This window comes from Neocloeon triangulifer, unplaced genomic scaffold, assembly GCF_031216515.1.
Source record: "Neocloeon triangulifer isolate White Clay Creek 2 clone unplaced genomic scaffold, ASM3121651v1 ptg000001l, whole genome shotgun sequence".
Classification (NCBI taxonomy): Eukaryota; Metazoa; Arthropoda; class Insecta; order Ephemeroptera; family Baetidae; genus Neocloeon; species Neocloeon triangulifer.
This window is the reverse complement of record NW_026775544.1, coordinates 9817280-9838467: the sequence shown is the minus strand read 5'-3', so window position 1 is coordinate 9838467 and position 21188 is coordinate 9817280. Positions and strand designations below refer to the sequence as shown.

Sequence of the window (21188 nt, the reverse complement as noted above, 5' to 3'; positions counted from 1 at the left end):
TGATTTTATTGCTACAAAACCTCTTTAAAGAGATTTATAGTTACTTTTAAATACATAATTATATTCTTCTCTCAAAATAAACAGTTCTTATATAAATATTCAATTTTTAACCCGACATTTATTTTAATTATTATCTAAATTCTTTTTGACACATTTAATGAATATTTATTACATATTCAACAAAATCGTCAATCTGAGGGAAAACACTTTATATTATAAACGAAGCCAATATTAGAATTATGTTACTCCTGGAATAATTGTTAGTTTTTATATTTTGTTATAATTATAACACAATATATTTAGAATTTTTGTAATTATATCTTTATTTTTGCATTACAACATATATATATTATGAACATTAATTGCTTCAAAGATTTTTCGAACATTAAATCTTAATACACTGTTATCATAATTAATATAATTATGTATACTTCTGGAAAAATGATTAATATTTTTACTCAGATATTTTTTTTTCACCATTTAAGCCTTTTTACATTTATTGCAGTAAAAGTATTTTTCATAATATCTCTCCGTGATACTTTTATTCTGCTTACGACTGGAGATGGCAACCCGCGCCACGACACCATCGTGCCGGTTGCCTATGCGCGTCCGTGTTTCTGGTCGGCGGCCACCTTGGCGCTGTTCGCCAAACGGGCGTTCGCGTAAACATGCGAGCAATTTAAAAATGGCGGACCACTCATATGGGGTTGTAGATTAAAGAAGTGCTAGGGCGCAACTCGCGTGCGTGTAAATAGGCTGTTATTTACATCTGCCGCCGTATAAGGATATGTGTTTATCATTCCGGTAAGTCCTTGATGTTTACGCCCAGCGCCAAGGACCTGTGGAAGACCTACAACGTGAGTGGTCGACCTTGAAAGCGAGGTGCCCGAAGTTCACACTACTTTGTTCGCAGTTCCCGCAGCCGACTCCGTTGTTGACGCGGATCAAGCAGGACTGCTACGAGTACCCCGAGTGCTCGCAGCAGGACTTCTACGCGCAGCAACAACCGCCGGACAACAACAACCTACATGGGGCACCGGCGGGGCCCGGCGACCCGGTGGCCGCACGTCGCGAGGCCAACCGGCTGCAGCAGCGGCGCCGCCTAGCCAACGAGTCTCCGGAGAAGCGGGCGGCCAGGCTGGAGGCCCAACGCATCCAGCAGCAGCTGCGACTCGCCTCCGAGAGCCCTGAGCAGAGGGCCAACCGCCTGCTGGCCCTCAGGGAGCGCCAGAGGTACAGGCTGGCCCACGAAACCGCCGAGCAGAGGGCGGCCAGACTCACCGCCCTGCGCGAGCGTCAGCGAGTCCGCCTCGCCACCGAAACGCCGGTGCAGCGCGCCAAGCGCCTCGAGGCCCTCAGGTCTGCTCGCAACCACCTCAATTATCCCCCCGACCTGGGCAGCAAATTGTTTTTTTTTTCAACTCAGGGTCCAAGGGTTGTTTGATTTTCATGGTTGGGGGCTTATTTTTTTTTACTAAAAACCGTTTTTCAATTTTTTAATTCTCAGACCTGATTTTGCAGATTTTTGTTGAGAATTTTATAATTTTATCCTGACAACCCTAATGGGCCTCTTGTACGGGGTGGTCCCGAACACCAATTTAAACATTTCAGGAGTTGCCTTTTCATGGGCCCAAATTCTATTTTCGACAGATAAAATCCAACTCAGGTTTTCTGGTACCTTTCTACAAAGCGACCTTGGCATATTGAAAATTGAAAACAAGTCTGGAGGCAAATAATCTTGTCATTGCACTTACCGAATAGATGGAAATTTTTATTTTAAATTTCTGAAATTTATCACAGTAAGCGTAACACACATTTTAATTTTTTTCTGAGATAAAAAATTCACTTGACAAGATTTTGTCCTCCGGGAGAAAAATACTTTTTGGCAGTTTCAAATCTCTTGGTATCTCACCACGAAACCTGGGTTTGAACACATTTGCTCTGTGTTACACTCTTGAAACCCAGGTATTTGCCTCATTCACTAATTATCTGAATGTCTGCTGGCCTTCAGGGAGAGGCAGCGCTTCAGGTTGGCCAATGAGACCCCTGAGGAGAGAGCAAAGCGACTCGAGGCTTTGAGGTGATTGGATTTGCCAGAGAGTTTTTGTTTGCCGTCTTCAATATTCTAACACACGCAGAAACAAAATCCAGTAACTGGGCAGCAAAGTTGTTTCTTCCAACGAAAACAATTTTTTAATTTTTTTTTTGCCCTTTTTTATTGAAGTCAAATATATAAAATTAATAAAACAAATTCATTCAGCTATGATTTTTGTGGAAAATTGTGGATAACATTTGTGTGCTGGCCCTTAGGGATAGGCAGCGCTACAGGTTGACCCATGAGTCGCCCGAGCAGAGGGCCGGCAGACTGGCTGGCCTCTGGGAAAGGCAGAGAGCAAGGCTTGCCGTTGAAACCTCGGAGCAGAGGGCTAAGCGTCTTGAGGCTTTGAGGTTATTATTTTCAAGTGGTTATCCCAAAGGGTTGCACTGCATTCCTCATTTCCGCGCAATTTTGCTGCCCAGAATTTCAAAACATGCAAAAATTCGCCTTGTTTTCCAATATTTTCAATTCAAACCCTCATTCGTATACTTTTCATAAACAGCTCATTAAACTGCTCCGTTCATTCCAGGATCCGGCAGCGGCAGCGAATTGCGAATGAGACTCCGGAACAACGTGCCATCCGGCTGGCCGACTTGCGCCACCGCCAACGAATCCGCCTCGCAAATGAAACTCCGGAGAAAAGGGCAGCTCGGCTGGAGGCTCTGCGACTCAGGCAGCAGCAGCGGCTGGCCAGCGAGTCGCCGGAACAAAGGGCCGCCAGGTTGATGGCGGCTCGGATCCGACAGCAGCAGCGTTTGGCCACGGAAACCAAGGAGGAGCGCGCGGCCAGGTTCGCAGGCATCAAGCGGCGGAGGCGGATGAGTTGCAGCACCCAGGGCTCAACCTGCCCCTCCGTGTATGTGCCCCGAAAACCACTGCCCCCACTTCTGAGGTCGCCACCCCCAGCTCCGCCTCCCACACCTTTCCACACACCGCCATCGCCTAACCAAGCAGCAAAACAGGCGTTCAGGAGAACAGGTTTGTTTCAAAAAGAAACTTTTATTATTGAGATTGCTATTTTTTTTATCAAAATTTTATTTCCTTAATTATTATTTTTTCATTTTAATTTGCAGAAATCGCTATAAATTAATGTTGCAATTTAGAATTTTCCTTAAATTATGTTGTAAACTTTTTAGACAAAAAAAATGAAAGCTTCAAATTATTTTCGTTGATTTATAAAAGAAATATTTCATTCGAAACTTGCATTTATATTAATATCCTAATTTGCATCTGAAAATATATTTTAAATTTTACTATTATTTATTTTAGTGAATGTGGAAGGGAGCGACTATTGGTGGGAAAGTCACTTTCTGGTGCCGCAACAGCCTCCAGCGCAACAACAGCAGCCAGCATTCCCGTGGGACTATGTATGTGATTCTGTGTTTGCTCCGTACGTGAGACGCCATCCGATCGCTCCTCCACTTCCGACGCCGCCTCCACCACCCCAGAGTCCCTTCCAGCAGCAGCAACATCAACCTCCTCAGCAGCCGCCCCCGCAGCAGCAGCAACAACCTCAGCAGCATCCGGAGACACAGCCCAAAATGGAAAATCCATGATCGGCAACTACTAAATAAAACGGAGCAGCCCGAATGGAAAGTGAATTGAAGGAAACAATAATGTCTCTAGTCACGCGCGGAATATTAAAATAAGAGAAAAAAAATTATTTGTTGTTTATACACACACATAATTCATTAGGGAATCTCGCAAGAAGTAAAATGTGCTTACCATCTGGACTGTATTTACAAGGAAAAAATTGCCATTATTATGAGTATAATTATATTATTATACGAGTATGATTATAATAACCAAGTTACTAACTAAAGATAACAATGTAAAGAGTACTAAACGTAATGGTTTATGTTGTTAGATAAGGTGATGTGATCACTCAAATGGCCATCATATCATATGTCTTGTATTTTATAGAAATAATAATGTCATAGACAGTATAAAATCAAATTCTTTGAGCTTTATTTTAATTGATCACAAATTGTTAGCGTGAAGCACTCCCCAGTGCTTAATGAGTTGCCAGTCTTGGGCCTGAGCTCCTAGGGTGTTCATCAGTGGGGTTAAATCGCCAGCTGATTTTCCTGTCTGCAGGAGTCTCATCACAGTTCTCGAAATACTAAATGAAGAATTGACTAAAAATATTTTTAAATAAACTCAAATCATCTTACTTAAGCCATTCTTCTTTGAGTGCTACTAAGTGGCAATGAAGAGCCGTCGGAGTCAAAAAGTCATTTTGCAGCGCTTTGTCCATTTTCACAAGCAATGTTGGCCCTGCAGAATAAATTTCAGATACATTTTATTTCAAAAATTCATTTTACATCTTGTTGGTGCTTTCGGCGCTTTCACTGTAAACTTCAGATTATCATTGGTTGGCTTGGCGTTCGGCTCCACCTTTGTAATTTCAACCATCACTACATTTGAGGGCAAAGGAGAGGGCAACTGCACGATCTTTGACACCCCAATCAGAGTGCAGGCAGCTGGTGGAAAATAGGAGCCACTCCAGTATTCAGGCTGAAAGATGGCCCTAGTAACGAGACACTAGAATAACAAATTGGTGAATTTTCAGTGCTGGGAAATATTGAATTAATTCAACCTTAAAACTTTCAATTACAGCATAAGCTAAGGAGGGCCAGTCACATTGAACTATCAACTGGTGTCCAATGAGCAGAGAGTTTGCAGCCAGCAAAAATTGATTCCGTCCCATCAAGGTGTAAAGCTCAGATATTCCTCCAGGAATGGTCGGCCCTAGATCATTGACAAAGCTGAAGTCAATCCCTCTTTTTTTAATAAAATATATACCTATTATTGGGTAGGTAAGAGAGCCACTAGCTTCCAACTCCAATACACCTCTGTGGTCAGCAGTGTCAGCTTTTACAGTCACACTAGACGAGGTTGGTACCAGAACAAATCCTTCCTCCGTCTCGACGCCTTGGCCAAAGTGCCCGATATCTCGAAGAAAAGGAGGAAGGGTTAGCTTCTCCTGCAGTCTATTAGCACCAGCTTTCAAAAGCCACACAAACCAAGAATGAAGTCTAAAAGTAAAATAATAATTTTACTAAATTTTGGTTAAAATATATAAACGCTTACTGATAATACACAAGAGATTCATCAGTCAGCTCAGCAAGCGAACGAGTTGCTTTATTACATTTATTTTCCTCCGATTTGGCACTAGCATTAATTCTCACAGCTCTCTGTGGACAAGCTTCTTGTTCTTTATTGAAGACCTACAGAAATTTAATTTAATTTTTTTTTTATTAAAAATAAAACTTTTTAAATTGTGAGGAAATGCTCACTTTTATAGCCATCTCTTGCAATTCTGAAATAATCGTCTGAATGTTTTTTGTGAGAAATGGCCAAGACTGAAGGAGCATGGGAGCATCAACGGCCAAAACACAAATGCTGTAATTCCTCTGGAATCCTCGGCCTTGCGCGTCTCTAATGCTGAATGCCACTGAGAGAACGTGCCCTCTATCTGAATCCCCAAAGAATACAGGTTTCTCTGGATCATCTTTAGAAACCTATGTAATTTTTTTTAAGTTTATTAACCAATATAAAATTATCTTTTATACTTTAGAAATCTCGCAGCTCAATGATCTAAGGCAAGCATGCTTAACTAGACCGCAAATGGCTGGGATTGTAGGATTTTGTCCACTCAGGTAACTTGTTCTGCCTTCGTGGTCACTGCTGAGGAGACCAGAAATCTTTTGGTCCAGTGATCGGCACGCCTTAAATAAATAATTACAGTTTTAATCAACATCACTAGCATGAAGATAAATAAAATTATTTGATTTACCTCACACAAAGGAATCAGTCCAGGAATATTTCTCAAAAGCTCTAAATTTCCATAAAATCTTTTGTTTGGTGACTTCTGCGGTATGTTTGGCTGAAAATTTAGATTTCAAAATAAATTGAATTCAAAGTTTTAGGAAAATTTTAAATTTATACCTCAGTACCAGTGTGCGAAAATGGCACAGGATCGTGAAACGACTGCGTGCAGAATAAAACTTGAGGGCCGTGTACTTCGCAGAAATGGTTTAGTGTTATGACGGCGTTCATTCTTCCTCCTTTGGTTAAATATCTAATTGCACTTGAAACTATTCAAACGACATCTCGCTAAATAAAAAGTTTTTAAAGAAAATAAATAACCTTCCTGCCTTGCACAGCCCTACGGGTTTGCTTTACTTTTTGTTTGTATTTTTAATGGTGTTTTCGTATTGCAAATACCCATACCCAGCTGGGCACCATACCCCGCGAGTCATGTGATCAACAAATCGCAGCCCCCTGATTGGACAGGTCCACGGCTACGTCACGAGGAAAGCAGAACGCTCGTGACGTCACGTAGTAAACTCCACCTCTTCCCTCATTCCCTTCCCTGTCGTTGCCTCGATTATTGTTTTGTTTTGACGGAGGAGAAATTTCGCACCAAACTTGCCGACGGTTTTGCCGAAAAGTGATCCGACTTTTTCGACCCTGGTCCGTGAGTGCGAAGAGAAAATATTTCTCCTCTCGGACCTGTCAAAAAATACGAAACTCCATTCAAGTTTCCTCAAGAAAAGAGGTTTGAAAAAGTTGCTCTTATTTAGTTTCAATTCGATTTCCAAATTTTGTTATTTTTCCAGGTCATGAACGGTGGATGCAGCACCGGTGAGGAGGACTCACGAGGGCCTTCGAACCAGTTCTGCTGCCTAATCGACGAAGGCGAGCGATGCATTAAATTGGCTGGAAACGCGTCCTACAGCAAGAGAATACAGAAAATCGTTGCCCAACGTAGACTGCGTCTCCATATTGACGACAACGTAAGAAGTTTTATTTATAAAAATTAGACTTTAATTCATTTTTATAACAAACAGGCACGGCATATCTACATTTGCGATTACCACAAAACGATGATTCAATGTGCACGAACAAAGCGCCGCCGCAAAGACTCCGAGGAGGATTCTAATGGGACGGACTCCGAAGTACCTGAGGTTGACTTGTATCAGCTCCAAGTCAACACCCTTCGAAGATACAAGAAGCATTTCAAGCTGCAAACGCGACCTGGTCTGAACAAAATGCAACTTGCAGATGTGAGTGATTTTTTCAGTAGATATATGTAATAAAATAATTTATAAATATGTTGTCCATTCACATTTCAGTTCTTGACAAAACATTTTAAAACTATTCCTGTGGTGGAAAAAGAGGCAACAACGTTCTTTATCTACACCGTGAAATCAAACAGCAACAAACTGGACCAGAGGAATGGACTTTCGGCAGATGCTGTTTAAAATCATTTAAAATTTATTATTTTCTATTAAGTGTATGTGTTTAAGTAGGCTTACTGATTTGATTTTATGCACTTTGATGATTATTTCGTCTTTAAAGATCTGTGTCATTGACACTTAGGTTTACAATAAAACAGCAAGCAGATTATATTTGAAATTTAAACAAACTTTTTAATCGGCAAAATTACCTTTTTTCTTCAATTTTTTTCCTTGAAAAAAGTGTCTTTATCTTAAAATTCACTGCACCTTTGTTCGTCTGCCGGGGGTGGTTCCTGAAATAAATTTTTTATAACTGGCCAATTTTTTTGCTTCAAACTCACTTCTGGAATTTAGTTGCTCAGAAACAATTTCTACGTCATCATCTGAAAAAAAATCAAGGCAATAAGAAGATATTTAAAAGAAACACTTTGAACTCCTACCAATATCATGTACTTCTTGCTTTGTTTCCACCAGCTCAATTTCTTGTGCAGCCTTTACTGTTGAATTTTTTAGCTCCGCCATGCCAGACCCCAAAATTTGGATTTCGTCATCACTGACTTCCTCTTCTTCACTCTCTACTATTTCTTCTGGCTCAATGGAGGGTAGTGGGAGTTTGTGTTTGATGGGGAGGCGAATTTTAGGGACGCCGTGAGAAGTCAGGGTGCCTTGGCGGACACACTCAACAAACCCTCGCTCACTGTTAGTCCCTCTGTACACAAAATTATTAAGTTCATGCACCAAAGTAAATTTGAGAAAATTAACCTCAGCTCGGCATCCTTTGCTAGGGCCTCTTTGATCATGCCTACAACTTTTGTGGCCCTATTGATGGCCTTGTTTGCACACTGCCGAACAATGGCAGGCCCTGACTGTGTGCTGCCGCTCAAGTGAACTCCACACAACTCCTTGTAGCCATTAACGCCAAGGGTTAGTTCCGCCTCAGCTACCCTCTCTTCCATCTCTGTTGGATCCACCACAATATTTTTCCTTAAAAGAGAAAAGCATAAAATCTGCTTTGAACATAAATTAGAGGTGAAACGAACCCCTTGTTAAAAATTGCAAACGAAACGCAAACTGGATAGTGACGGATGCCCAGCGGAATCGGCTCTTTCACGGCTGCCTCGTAAATGATCAGTTCGTCTCCTGTCAGCTCAACATCAGGCCTGCGGAAATGTGAAAGGGCTGCCAGAGCAGCCACCGAGGCGCAGTCGATCAAGTTCCCTTCGTGGTTTAAAATGTTCAAATCAAGCCGGACACACCAAACCTGAAAAGAGGTGTAATTATAAAAATTGATAACAATTCAAAAAGACGGTGCACCTTTTCCTCGGCCACAATGCAAAGGGACTCCAGATCAACACATCGGGAGTCTTTGATGCACTTTTCGAGCAGTCTGTTCAACTGGAGGGAGGTCGTCGACTGTCTTCCCGTTTCAAAATGGGGAGCGCCCATCGGAGAGAGACCAACGTTGATGTGCAAAAGACCCTCGTTGGGTCTGGTAGCTTTTGGCTGCTGAATTTCACACGACACTTGGCCCAAAACTCTGTAAAATCAACTATCATAGTTAAGTATTTGCAATATTTGCATTAAATCAATTTGCTGATTATACATACCTGGTAGTTCCCATTGAGACTTCACAACAGCCAAAGTCTTTGCCAAATCTGATTTGCAAGTCTCGATAGTCAAATACATTCCTTCCATCTAGGCGCTGAAAATTTTACACAGTTCTTGTTTAATTTTTTTACACACTCGTGGCGATAATGGCTTTTGTTGCGATTGAAAGGTAAGTATAAAAAAGTGAAAATTCATCACGTGCGTTTTCTGTCAGATGCAAAATGTGACTATGTATAATATGTATTTTTAATGTTATGGAACAAAATATAATGCAAACCTTATTTTCAGCGATCGCATCGAGAACGAAAGTTTTCTCACAAGTGGAAAGTATGTGCTCCTTCATTTTTAATATTCAAAACAACGAATAATTTCGACAAACCTCTAACTACACGAGGTTAGAAAAGATTAAAAACTCGTAACTCGTCACTCGTCAAACACATTGTTTTCATTCGGGCAAGACTTTCCTATTTACGTTTTCTTTCCGCCACCTGTAGGCAATGAGCGCAACTTCCCCTTTTGCCCATGTGGTTTTGTTTAATTTGTTGGTTGTTGAGCTGAGCTTGTGGTTTGTGGTCCGCCTTTTCGTTCCGCAAAAGTATTCTGCAGTGTTTTTGCCCATTGGCGCTCACCCTTTATTGATATTTAAGTTTCTACCTAAAATCACTCGTTCCGTTTTATCATGGACCAGAAAATATCATTCAAAACCAAACTGGCCCGGAAGAGCAAAAAATACACCAACATTTTGAAGCAAAAACATAACATTGATACGTCGGAATGTGCAACAAAGGTTCTCCTCAATATAATTTTACGATTCTTTTTAATTACCAATATTTTTAATATTTTAATTATTTTATTTTTGTAGTCTGTGGCCATCTGTAACGGTGGACTGACGACAGGTCTTTCCCGGGAAAAAATCATGGACATCTTACCAGAACAACTGAACACTCGCTTAGAAAGCATAGATTTTGTTGAAAACTCATCTGTCACCTTTTTAAGCTGCCGAGACACAAACAGTGCCATCCAGCTTAAAGAATTTTTAAATAACTACCAACTTTGTGATTTCTTCGTCTTATTTGTGAAAGAAGGTTTAAAAGTCTTTGCCTTTTTCTCCTTATATTTTTATGTGACTTATAATAATTAATTATTCTTTTTATTTCCACAGTCCCTGTAATTTCCACAAAGAGGGACCTTGAACCTCCTACAGGCCTTGTATTAATCAAAAATTTTGTCACGGAGGAGGAAGAAAAGGTTTGGCTTGAATCTATTAACTGGGATGCTGCTTCCGACCTCGATCAAGGTTTGATTAAAAATTAAATTTATGATCAGTGTTTTTAATTTCTTCACCCACAGGCCAAACATTAAAGCACAGGCGAGTCAGGCATTTTGGTTTTCAATTTGAGTATGGAACAAACAATGTAAATCCCGATAAGCCATTGAAGGAAAAAATTCCCGAGTCTTGTCGACCAGTAATAGATCGAATGATAGACAGAAAATTAATATCGTGGACACCAGACCAGCTGACGGTGAATCAGTATGAACCAGGCCAAGGTACAGTGTTTACCACCTATGGTGTTAGTTTTTTTTTTCAAAGAAGTTCATTTTGAAGGGATCCCACCTCATATTGATACCCACAGTGCCTTCAAAGACCCAATAATATCTTTGAGTTTGGAATCGGAGGTTGTGATGGAATTTAGAAGAAATGAAAAGTTGATTCCCTTAGTCCTGCCGAGACGATCTCTCTTATTAATGTGTGGTGAATCTAGGTGTGTGTAATTGAAATTTTGTTTCAAAAAGTAATTATAATTGGCAGTTTTTATTGACGGTATAAATTTTGCTTAGGTACTGCTGGACTCATGGTATCACTCCTCGCAAATCTGATGTGACAAATGGTCCTGACGGCAAGCTGACTTTGGTTGAGAGAAAAAGGAGAACTTCCTTTACCTTTAGAAGCCTACTAAGAAAACCTTGCTCTTGTCCTTTTCCACTTCACTGTGATTCTCAAAACCAAATCAGTGAAGAACCCTTGCAATTAAACTGCGACAAAGCAGCATCGAAACTGGAAAATCTACATGTGCACCAAGTAAGGAATACATTAATTTACTCTAAATTTTCTTATTGACAACCCTATTTTGTAGGTTTATGAAGAAATTGCAAACCACTTTAGTGAGACGAGGCACAAACCTTGGCCTAATGTTCTCACTTTTGTTGAAGCGCAAAGTCCCGGCTCAATTATTTTGGATGTTGGCTGTGGCAACGGAAAGTATATGGGACTGAATCAGAAATCTTTCCAGGTACTTTTATTGCTTTTTTAATTGTAAAAAATAATAATGCAAAACATCTTTAAATAGATTGGCTGTGACATGAGCCAGCATTTGTTGAAAATCTGCAGGGACAGGCAGTTTGAAGTGTTCGTCAGTAATTGCCTCCATGTTCCGTTTAGGGACAATTCAATTGACTGTTGCATTTCCATCGCTGTGATTCACCATTTATCCACAGAGGTACATTGATGCTTAATTTTACGTGAAAGGAAGTTTAAAATTTATATTTTTGATTTTAGGATCGTCGACTGAAAGCAATCTCTGAAATGGTTAGGGTTTTGAGACCTGGGGGTGAGGCACTCATTTATGTGTGGGCGAAGAACCAATTTAAGGATCAACAAAAGTCCAGCTATTTAAAGCAATCCAATAACAAGCCAAGTGAGGGGAAGCCTTTTGCTCCGAGCACCCCCTTCTCCCTTCCAGTTCACTCCAACAGAACCCAATTCTGCCACTCAGACCTGCTCGTGCCCTGGAAATTGAAGCACAAGCAACGTAAGTGAATGCATCTGTTTCATATCTTTCCTAAACTTCCTTTTGTTTTTGTGTGAGTCTTTTTAGAGAATAAAAAACTTTGATAACAGAATTTTAAATTTAAATGTCAAAATAAGTAAATAAGTCTTATAACTTAAAAATTCATCTTGCGGATGAAGTCTTCAACGAGTCAAATAAATTAAGGGATCTAAATATTTTTGGTGCATGTGCCACCCCATCAAGATTAATGTTTTTAGCTTTTAGTTCTATAGAAAACCATAATAATTATAAAAATCCTTTCTTGAGCTTGGGGTATCATGATATGTGTATTAGGAAACGCACAGCACATTGAAACTCGATCTCAAAAGCCCTGCAGCTTCCCGCTGTATTAAATTCAAACCTCTAGCTTGTATCACATGATGTCTGTGCTTCTGTTCCATGCATTTGTGATGTCCTTGGAGGATGATTAAATTTTGAATGGGTTGCACAGTTTTAGACTAATTGCAAGTTGCAACTGTAATTATATATTTGTGAAAATTGTGGATATAATATTAATGTCATTTTATTTATATCAAATATCTGAAAAATATTTAAAAATTGTCATCAGATAATAATCAATAATCCCTCCGTTATTTATGGAATTTTTTTATTAAAAGGATTTTTTCTTTTAGATATCATAGGATGGATTTGATTAATCAGGAATCGAGGTTTTAATAATTTACGCATATATTCAAATTTTAAGATATACTTTTTTTACTATCTGCGTTAACAACGTTTGTGAAAAAAACTTCGTATATTCCAATTTAATTGGGTGAAATAAAATGTAATGGGTCGCCCGTCGCTTCAATTTAAAATTTACATCAAACATGCAGGACTCTATTTTATATAATACATTACGGACAAATCCTTTATGAGACAAAAGTTATAAAGCAATTTCAAATTGCATTATAAAATTCATTAAAATCATTATATTTCAGTGGAAAAAAGGTGGTAACAATTTATTAAAAATAAAATATTTGAAACCGAGTGCTACAGTGATTTGCTAATATTTATATAAAAAAAATAATCAGTGACCTCTGTGTAATCACCGGTAATCACGTTGGACAAGGGCCACATGGGGATAAGAGTAGAAGATATTAAAAAATACAAATACTATTATAATTTTAGTTAAATTATAACAGAACTACTCAATAGCAGCTCAATAGGAGAAGATTATCTAAATTATTTCAACTTCGGCACGAAAAATTTTCCGAAGGCAATTTTATGCTTTTTGTGAATCGTAAAATAATTTTCACTGTTGCTATAGCAGGCACCGAGAAAACTTTCAAATGTCCCAACCTTGACGCGCGCGCAATCACGGGGGATGATGGACTACCCTTATATGGTCTCATCCCTGATTGGCATTCCCCCTATGTTGACGTGTACCCCACTTATTTTCACTTTTCACGTCATTTGTACATTTTTCTGCGTGTTTTGTCTACAGAAAAAACTGACGATAAGGAAGAGGAGGTTTATTTTCGTTACTATCACATGTTCGACGAGGGTGAGCTGGAACTAGTGTGCAGCCGCGTGACCGACGTACACATTCAAAGGAGCTTCTACGACCAAGGCAATTGGTGCGTCGTGCTGAAAAAAGGTGCTTCTAAATTTTGAGACTCCAACTATTTCCAGTGAAAAATTCCACAAAGTTATTTTTAGACGTTTTTGCATCAATCAGAACATTATCTAGTTCTGTATTTAGTTGGGATTTTTACAGTGACGCACGTGCATGGTGTTTAGTTAAGTAATTTACGAGGTCTGCGGATGCGTTTACGGAGACAAGCCCATAAGTGATAGCCACTCTCTCTCCAAAGGCTGGTGTTTCCCATCAGGCCATAAGTCTGCGTCACGACTCAGTCAATTTCGCGCTCCTCTCGTGACGCAGCCGGTCTCATTGAGAACTTTAATGTAAAAAATATAGCTGGCAGAGTTTTGTCCGCCGACTGAAACCGGTTCCCCGACGCTTTTCGCTGCACCACCATTGCAGACTCTTGAGACTTTGTTTATATAATATTGGACAAGGCGGTACATTTTTCAGTCCAGATTTTAATATTCATGCGTCAATGATTAGTGCGAGCTGAATTATATTTTGTTCCAAGGCCTGCTGGTTAAAACTTAGGAGTTTACTCTAATATGAAATAATAATAAGTATTTTTTTTATCTGTTCAGCAGAACCTGTTTTGATGTTTATTGACCTTGGGACACTAATGTAAAAAAATAAACTTTTGATATAAATAAATTCTTGTAGTGTGCATAATATTAAATCAAAAAATGATTTATAACTTTTGGTTATGCAAAGTTAATTTAATTAATAATTCCGTTATATTGCATGATACCCATCTCTGCAAATATGTATATTGAAACTTTCGAGAAGGTGTTTTGCCGTTTTGAACGCAATTCAATGACCTTGCGGATTTCACGCCACATACCTGCAACTCCTGTTCGCGCGTTGATGATAAATGGGTAATTTGCGGTCTGTTCTCTACAGGTCAGAATAAGAATGTCACTTCATTTTAAAGGTTTCCTTCCGTTGGAACCAAATTCTTTAGAGCTGAATTAACTTTCATTGACCTTTCAATTGTTTAAACCAAGTGGCTATTTATTATAATTTTCATTACATTAAGGGGAAAAAACGTGTTGACCCAATACTAGTGCACAGTACACACACTTTCCTATTATGCAAAGTGCTCTCAAGTAGTCAGTCTGAAGTAATATTATACTGCTTAAATTTTATTGTTATTGCATATTTTTCCTGGTCGGATTTTGCACTATCATTTTTCTTGTGAATCACAAAGTCATTCATATTGACCTCCCTCACTACTTGATTTAACGGAGCTAGTGCCAAGAACTACTCCCCAATTGCATAACGAGACGGCTGTGTAAATTTACTAAATTTAAGTCCCCCTCTCGCCCTTTGCCTCTCACCATGTCATGTCTTTGTTAAGTGCTATACCAGCATGGGGCTAGGACATTGGAGCATTTTAATTTACACTTGGTGTATTATCACAAGTGAATCACCAAAAGCAAAGCAAAGGCGCGCATCCTATCTTATCAACACACAGGACAAATGGGCTCGGAGGAAGAGTGCGCATGTTTTGGGCTGCGCAAAATTTTTATTTTTTATTGCCAATTTTTCTGAGGCACACCATTCAGTTCGCCATTTGTTGCCCTAGAGAGTCGCATCGGAGATAAGAAGATAAATCCAACATAATTGCAGGTGCCTACTAGCGGTGAGAAGAAGGAGGCCGCCGAAGATAATGGAGGGGGAAATTATAAAGCAAGATGAGGTACAGACGAACGAAGCAGTGGCCTACGAGTTTGTATCTCGGCAGGTAGACGAAGACGAAGTGGACGCGACTTCGGCAGCAATGCCTCTTTTCAGCTCTTTTTTTGGAGTGCCGCGCTTCAAAGTGCACGTCACCACTGGAGACAAAGCTAACGCAGGTGAGGATGATAATTTTAAAAATATTCACAAGTCGATTAATTCAAAAACTTTGCTCAATATAATATTATTTAGATGTAAAAAAAAAAACTATCTCAATGCTTCCAAAAAAATATTAATTTTATTGCGTCAATTTTTATTGAATGCAATAAGAGGATTTGCGGTATTACCACAATCTAAATGGTTGTGTGTTTTATTATTCATGATGATAAGGTGGACTTTTTTAATTGTGTGCATTTGGACGATTTTGCAATATCTTTTTGTTTGCGCAGGGACGGATTCAACAGTATTGCTCAGATTGGTAGATTCAGTTGGTGCTAAAACCGAATGGACGAGATTAGACAAATTCTTCACCAATGATCACGAGAGAGGGGAAACGCATACCTATACATTGCCGGCACAACAATTGGAGCGTCCGGACGACATCGCGTTTGTCCAAGTGCGACGAAAGTCCACACTCATTGACGATCACTGGTTCCTTGATAGAATTGAGGTAAATTATTAAATTAATTTATCTAGAATATTATGTAACATATAATTATTTTAAAATTAGTAATTAATAAAAGATAAAATAATTCAATCTTGAAATTTTTAGCTGGAAGATACAACCGAGAAATTCAGTTATGTGTACCCTGTGCAACGGTGGATCAAGAAAGGAGTCGACTACAGTCTTTACCAGTACGATGCGTTCTTGCCATTCCAAGATCCTAAAGAGGAACTCAGAAAAACTGAGCTTGAAGAGAAAAGGCAGTTGTACCAGTTTAAAGAAACCATTCCAAATGGACCCAGACAGGTTAAGGATTTGCCGAGTGACGAGGAATTCTCATCAGATGCAAAGGTGCAGTTTAAATCAAATTTCACAAAGAAAAATTGTTCATTATCTCTTTTTGTTACATTTGAAGGCTGACATTGTTATTGAAAAAGGAAAACTGCTGATTCGAAAGCTGTTTTTGGAATTCACTACACAGAAATGGAAGTCGTTCAACGACATTCAAAATATTTACTTCCCAAACCAATCATTACCAAAACCAGCCGTAAGTTATTAGCAATTATGTATAATTCGGGTTTCTTAATTATCCTATTTCAGTGCATAGAGTACTGGAAAGATGATAAATGGTTTGGCCTGCAAAGAGTACAGGGTGTCGACCCCGTCCTTATTACATTGTGCAAATCTATTCCAGAAAAGTAAAAGATAAAACATAAATTATTGTGCATCCCACTAAAAAAAATTTAAATGAAATGACAGGTTGGCAGTGTCTCCTGATATGGTAGAGCCTTTTTTGGAAAGCCTGAGCCTGCAGGATGCTTTGGACAACAACAAAATTTTCATGATCGATTTGGAGATCCTGGACGGAATTACTTGCAAAGTAGACAAGGTAACGATTTTTTACCAGTATAATAGAATTTGTTGTTTATAACCATATTTTTCTAGTTGGTCTCGCCCATTGCTCTTTTCTACTTGGACAAGTCTGACGAGTTGCTTCCGATCGCCATCCAGCTATTCCAAGAGCCGTCGGATAAAAACCCTGTTTATTTGCCCAGCGACCCAGCCAATTGTTGGCTCTTGGCAAAGATGTTCTACAACATGGCAGAAGCGCAACACCACCAGGCTTTCACGCATTTGGGTATTTAGAGTCTTTGATTGTTTTGAGTCGACGTGTTGTACTGAGTGTTTGTATTTATGAAATAGGAATGACCCACTTGCTAATGGAAAGTATAAGTGTAGCAGCACATAGGAACCTTTCCCCGTCACATCCCATTTTTAGACTGCTTGCACCGCACTTCCTGTACCTTCTTGCTATCAACGCGTAAGATATATAATTGCAGTGTTGTGAAACTAGCATTTAATTTGTATTTTTATTTTCACATTTTCCCACAGGCGTGGTTTGGAGAAGTTAATTTCTAAAGGAGGATGGATCGACTTAGGCATGACTGTTGGCCGCGATGGAATGTTTGAACTTATTGCCAAGGGGTAAATTATTATTTTTACTGGTAATTTCAGACGTTTTATAAATATTTTCAGATTCCAAAATTGGAACTTGCAACAGTATGGGGACGTTGAGAATGAGATTCGTTTGAGAGGAGTCCTCGATCCGGAGATTCTTCCTTACTATCCATACCGCGACGATGGATTGCCTCTTTTTGAAATCATAAAGAAATATGTCACCAACATAGTCAACTACTATTATGGTAAGCAAGTTTTATTTCCTAAATATTTTGCTTATTTACGTTTCTTTTAATCGCACAGATAGTGATGAAAAACTTGAGAGAGATTACGAAGTGCAAAATTGGTGCAAGGAAATGGCAACTCCTCTATCGGAAGATGGCCTAGGTATAGGAGGAATGCCAGACAAGTTTGAATCTGCAGACCAACTTGCGGCCGTGTGTACTGCTGTGATCACGGCTTGCAGCATGGGGCATGCTGGGTCATTCCAGCAGTACGAGACTTACGGATTTGTGCCAAATTATCCGGGAATCCTCCTTAAACCTCCACCTGAATCAAAGGTAAAAATTTAAAAATAATACAAAGCAAACTTTTTCCTATGTAAGATTTCATCTTTTTCAGATGGATCTGGATGATGATGACTTGTTGGAGTACTTGCCAGACAAAGAAACCACCTTATACATAATGGTAATAGCAAAATCCTCAAAAATAAATTAAATTGATTGATGGATTGGTGTCTCGTTCAGGTCATCACAAGTCTGCTGAGCAGAAAAGGCACGCAGAGTTTGGGTGACTTTGAAGTCCAGTACCTGCACGAACCTCCAGCCGTTCACATTGCTGACGAGTGAGTACAATTTTAATGTTTCTCAAAATCATGCAACACGTACTGATTTGCAAAAATTTAATAGATTCCGCCTGGAATTGAGCAAATTGTCACTTCAAATGAAACAGCGAAATCGGGAACGGAAATTCAAGCATGAGTGGCTTGATCCAGATATTGTTCCTAACTCTATCAGTATTTAAAATCAGATGTGCAGATTGCGTGGCAGTTAATTTATTTCCAAAGCGTAAATGTTAAGTGGGAGGACAAAGTATCTAATTACTTTTTTTATTTTTTATTTTGTACCTAAATTCTATGACTAATTACATTTGAATTTTTGGGTGCTGTTCGCTTGGTAACTACAAATAAATAGGGATTAAGTATAAATATGTTTAGATAAGACTGAATAAAGGGAATAATGCACTTGGTGCCAAAAAGATCTTCTTTCTGTTGAAAACATTTCAATTTAGAATTAAACGGAAGTAAATGCTTTAAAAAAATAATTGTCTGGAAATGCGTATCAGGTGGATAAATTTAGAGGAGTTGATGTTATCTTAATTTCAACGTCACGCAAGGCCGTGGAAGCTGAGCGCAAATTATCAAGATGGAATAAACAGCGTCTGCGTTCAGATTTAATTTTTCTTTATTTTCTGCACATCGCTTTTAAAATTTTTTTGGTTGCTGCTCTTGTTCTTCCTGGCCAAGACTTTCATTTGATTCAATACTTGCGCCTGGAGTGACTTGGTCAGCCGTGGCCGGTGTCATTGTTTCGTTTTCGTTTGCCCTGGAAATGGCCTGACTCACTGTGAAGAGGCCGACTGGAACGTGACTTGCCCAGTCCGCAGCTTGGCGAGGCGGTGTCGGTTTCCTTTCGATCGCCGCGTCAATCACTGCGCTTGGTGCATAAGCATGCTCATTGAAATTATTTTCAGAGTCTTCGTCCCTCAAAGTAGGCGTCATCACGCCAACCTTCAAAATTTAATTTAATAAACTGATAAAAGAAAAAGTTGAAAATCCTCCTTACTTGCGACGTGCGTACATGGTACGGGAAATTTGCGTTGGCCCGAGATGGTCTTGTCAGCACCTGATTTTGATTAAACGTAAAATTCTATAAAAATTTAGAGTAATTTCTCATTACGCAAAATGCTATGTGTCCTGCCAGAGCTATTGTGTGTGAGGCAGCGCACCACACAGTTTCCCTAACCCACTTGTCTATCCACAAACTTGAAGCCAAAACTAAAAGCGGCCCAGAAATGAACCTGGATATTAATAGTTAGATGATATAATTTTTTCTTAATTATTTAATTTTACGGACCATAACGCAGCAAGAGTAGCGAAGCGTTTGTAAAATTGTTCCTTCGAGCCGGCGCCGCTTGCCAGCGTCTGAGCCGTGGAAAGGAGCGCCCTGGCCCAAGCGATCAACCTCAGGCCCGCTAACATGTGTCCGACGGGCGACTCGTACAAATATAAAACATCACCTGGGTCAAACAGCTAAAAGATTTTTATGAAATTTAAAATAAATTTTTTTAACTTAAATCTTAACGTCTATAATTTTTTTTGACCTGATTTTCCCAAGCAAAAAGTGCAATTTGTCCCGACGAGTAGAGGCACATGAAGATGGTGAGTCGGATGGCGGAGCTCAACTTGAGGCGACCTTTGGTGACTGTGTAACCCTGAGCCAGCAGCAACAGCATGAGCAAGAAAACATTCTCGCTGGCCGCTTCAAAAAATCGACCTAATTGCAGATTAATTCGATTGATCTTTGTCATTTCATTAGAATAATATGTTAATTTATTTCTCTTGCCTGCGTCTTTAAGAAGTGGGTTTCCGATACCGTCGCCTGCGTATCTGGCGTATGCTAATCCGAGCATTCCAATGCCCACAGTTTGAAGAGCGACAGATACGATAAATTGTCTGTACGTTGTATGCAGCAATTGCCGCGATCGCAGCTCAACTTAGACAGGAAATTTTGATTAATTTCATTATATGAATTGCAGTCATTATATTACCGGCGAAAATCAATACTGCGAAAAGTAAAATCACGTAGACAAAAAGAAAAAGTATAAGAAGTGGAAGTATATCTGGAAAAGAAATTATAATAATTCATTGGAAAATTTAGTAAATTTTGATCCTATACAAAACTCGTCAGCGGAAAAGTGGTGCCGCCAATAATCCTCAGGAGGCCCATTGGTCATTTGAAATTTGTACTGAAGACGAAGGCCCTAAAAATTGCATCAATAATTAAGTCAATTCCTTCGGTAAAAATTATTGTTTTAAAAAAAAATCATGTATAAGCAGATACAATTTTTAAATATTAAAAGCGCCTCCAAATGAACCGATGCAACCCGCGCAGCAGCTCTTTTTAATTAATTATCAGTAAAAAGTTAATTGGCGCACCTTTGTAGTGTTGCAATTGCTGATTGCTAAAAACCACCACCTCTCTCGTGCAGAACGGAATCTTCTTTCGTTGACGCATGTAATTGTGTCATCCTCCTCGGAGCAACCGGAAAGGAAAGGTGTTCTCGGTGATAGAGAAATAACTTGGTTTTGCCCTGCGGCCATCACCGCTTCTTTTTCCCTGCATGTCTACAAAATTCTCAGCGTTTTGGTTGATTCAATTTATTCCCAGCAATCATACCTTATTTGTTTTATAAACTGCTGGCCACTGTGTGTCAGTATCGTAATATAAAAGAAGATTCTGCACGGCATATTTCTATAAGGTTGACAAAGTGAGTTTTGCAATTACATTTTATAAATTCCTACCCTCTCATATGTGATCGTGTACTGGAAAATACCTTCCTCGGAAAGGAAGCAAAACCTAGCTACAAACGCCCAGTTCTGTAATAATTAAGAGTGCAATTATTATATTTTTAGTTAATAAAAAATTTGATTTTTATGCAGGGATAAATTTGATTATAATATACATGTTCCGCCTTTCTCCGCTATGTACTAAAATATTTTACCTCCAGCGTCTCAAGCTCTCCTTCGATATACTTTGTCTGCACAGCATCAGGTAATAAGAAGACAATTGCAGCTGCCACAAAACTTTTGCACTTTGTGCAATTTTTTATCATATTGCAGCTGTTGGTATAAGTGCACTCTCTCTAACCCAGTACGCCTATCACTTCAGTGTTTTGACTATGTTGTACTCAATTTGGTGGTTGTCTTGGAGACGGAAAGCACCAACAGAACTCATATTTT

At 39.3% G+C, this 21188-nt stretch overlaps 7 protein-coding genes across 11 annotated transcripts; 4 read left to right on the top strand and 3 right to left on the bottom strand.

Moving 5' to 3' along the window:
* The first annotated feature begins 659 nt into the window (after positions 1-659).
* On the top strand, positions 660-4068 carry LOC132200688 (uncharacterized). Of its 4 annotated transcripts, XM_059626352.1 has the most exons (6): positions 660-857; positions 914-1359; positions 2012-2080; positions 2311-2448; positions 2628-3076; positions 3368-4068. In XM_059626352.1, exons 1-6 carry the CDS (start codon positions 816-818, stop codon positions 3652-3654), a joined length of 1431 nt encoding a protein of 476 aa, XP_059482335.1. In that variant the 5' UTR covers positions 660-815; the 3' UTR covers positions 3655-4068. The 4 variants fall into 4 exon arrangements, with proteins under 4 accessions (XP_059482335.1, XP_059482343.1, XP_059482353.1 ...); XM_059626360.1 differs by lacking the exon at positions 2012-2080; XM_059626370.1 differs by lacking the exon at positions 2311-2448.
* Positions 4038-6346, bottom strand: LOC132200682 (folliculin). The gene is made up of 11 exons (XM_059626342.1): positions 6251-6346; positions 6050-6198; positions 5898-5987; positions 5674-5829; positions 5398-5622; positions 5192-5328; positions 4904-5136; positions 4698-4849; positions 4423-4642; positions 4273-4375; positions 4038-4220 (listed from the first exon to the last, which is right to left on the bottom strand). Exons 2-11 carry the CDS (start codon positions 6158-6160, stop codon positions 4079-4081), a joined length of 1569 nt encoding a protein of 522 aa, XP_059482325.1. The 5' UTR covers positions 6161-6198; positions 6251-6346; the 3' UTR covers positions 4038-4078.
* Positions 6347-6467: 121 nt separating this feature from the next.
* LOC132200724 (histone deacetylase complex subunit SAP30 homolog) lies at positions 6468-7544 on the top strand. Its single transcript, XM_059626400.1, has 4 exons — positions 6468-6662; positions 6724-6900; positions 6955-7170; positions 7240-7544. Exons 2-4 carry the CDS (start codon positions 6727-6729, stop codon positions 7366-7368), a joined length of 519 nt encoding a protein of 172 aa, XP_059482383.1. The 5' UTR covers positions 6468-6662; positions 6724-6726; the 3' UTR covers positions 7369-7544.
* On the bottom strand, positions 7505-9421 carry LOC132200715 (exosome complex component RRP45). Its single transcript, XM_059626389.1, has 8 exons — positions 9230-9421; positions 8952-9046; positions 8659-8881; positions 8385-8605; positions 8107-8328; positions 7785-8053; positions 7686-7727; positions 7505-7637 (listed from the first exon to the last, which is right to left on the bottom strand). Exons 1-8 carry the CDS (start codon positions 9293-9295, stop codon positions 7603-7605), a joined length of 1173 nt encoding a protein of 390 aa, XP_059482372.1. The 5' UTR covers positions 9296-9421; the 3' UTR covers positions 7505-7602.
* Positions 9422-9447: 26 nt separating this feature from the next.
* LOC132200662 (alkylated DNA repair protein alkB homolog 8) lies at positions 9448-15037 on the top strand. 2 transcript variants are annotated; one of them, XM_059626317.1, is made up of 10 exons: positions 9448-9739; positions 9815-10037; positions 10115-10249; positions 10303-10500; positions 10559-10715; positions 10792-11032; positions 11088-11243; positions 11301-11450; positions 11510-11762; positions 13225-15037. In XM_059626317.1, the coding sequence occupies exons 1-10, from the start codon at positions 9632-9634 to the stop codon at positions 13392-13394; spliced, it is 1791 nt and encodes a 596-aa protein (XP_059482300.1). In that variant the 5' UTR covers positions 9448-9631; the 3' UTR covers positions 13395-15037. The 2 variants fall into 2 exon arrangements, with proteins under 2 accessions (XP_059482300.1, XP_059482292.1); XM_059626309.1 differs by having other exon boundaries at positions 10544-10715.
* Positions 13240-19423, top strand: LOC132200653 (polyunsaturated fatty acid 5-lipoxygenase-like). Its single transcript, XM_059626298.1, has 15 exons — positions 13240-13377; positions 14998-15224; positions 15495-15715; positions 15818-16060; positions 16125-16256; positions 16310-16407; positions 16469-16598; positions 16655-16847; positions 16913-17030; positions 17102-17194; positions 17246-17412; positions 17471-17727; positions 17789-17854; positions 17914-18011; positions 18076-19423. The coding sequence occupies exons 2-15, from the start codon at positions 15038-15040 to the stop codon at positions 18188-18190; spliced, it is 2118 nt and encodes a 705-aa protein (XP_059482281.1). The 5' UTR covers positions 13240-13377; positions 14998-15037; the 3' UTR covers positions 18191-19423.
* LOC132200674 (transmembrane protein 145) lies at positions 18620-21085 on the bottom strand. Its single transcript, XM_059626329.1, has 12 exons — positions 20951-21085; positions 20751-20825; positions 20626-20700; positions 20385-20573; positions 20125-20209; positions 19997-20068; positions 19792-19941; positions 19550-19722; positions 19303-19478; positions 19126-19246; positions 19012-19071; positions 18620-18956 (listed from the first exon to the last, which is right to left on the bottom strand). The coding sequence occupies exons 1-12, from the start codon at positions 21059-21061 to the stop codon at positions 18651-18653; spliced, it is 1593 nt and encodes a 530-aa protein (XP_059482312.1). The 5' UTR covers positions 21062-21085; the 3' UTR covers positions 18620-18650.
* Between the last annotated feature and the right edge of the window lie 103 nt (positions 21086-21188).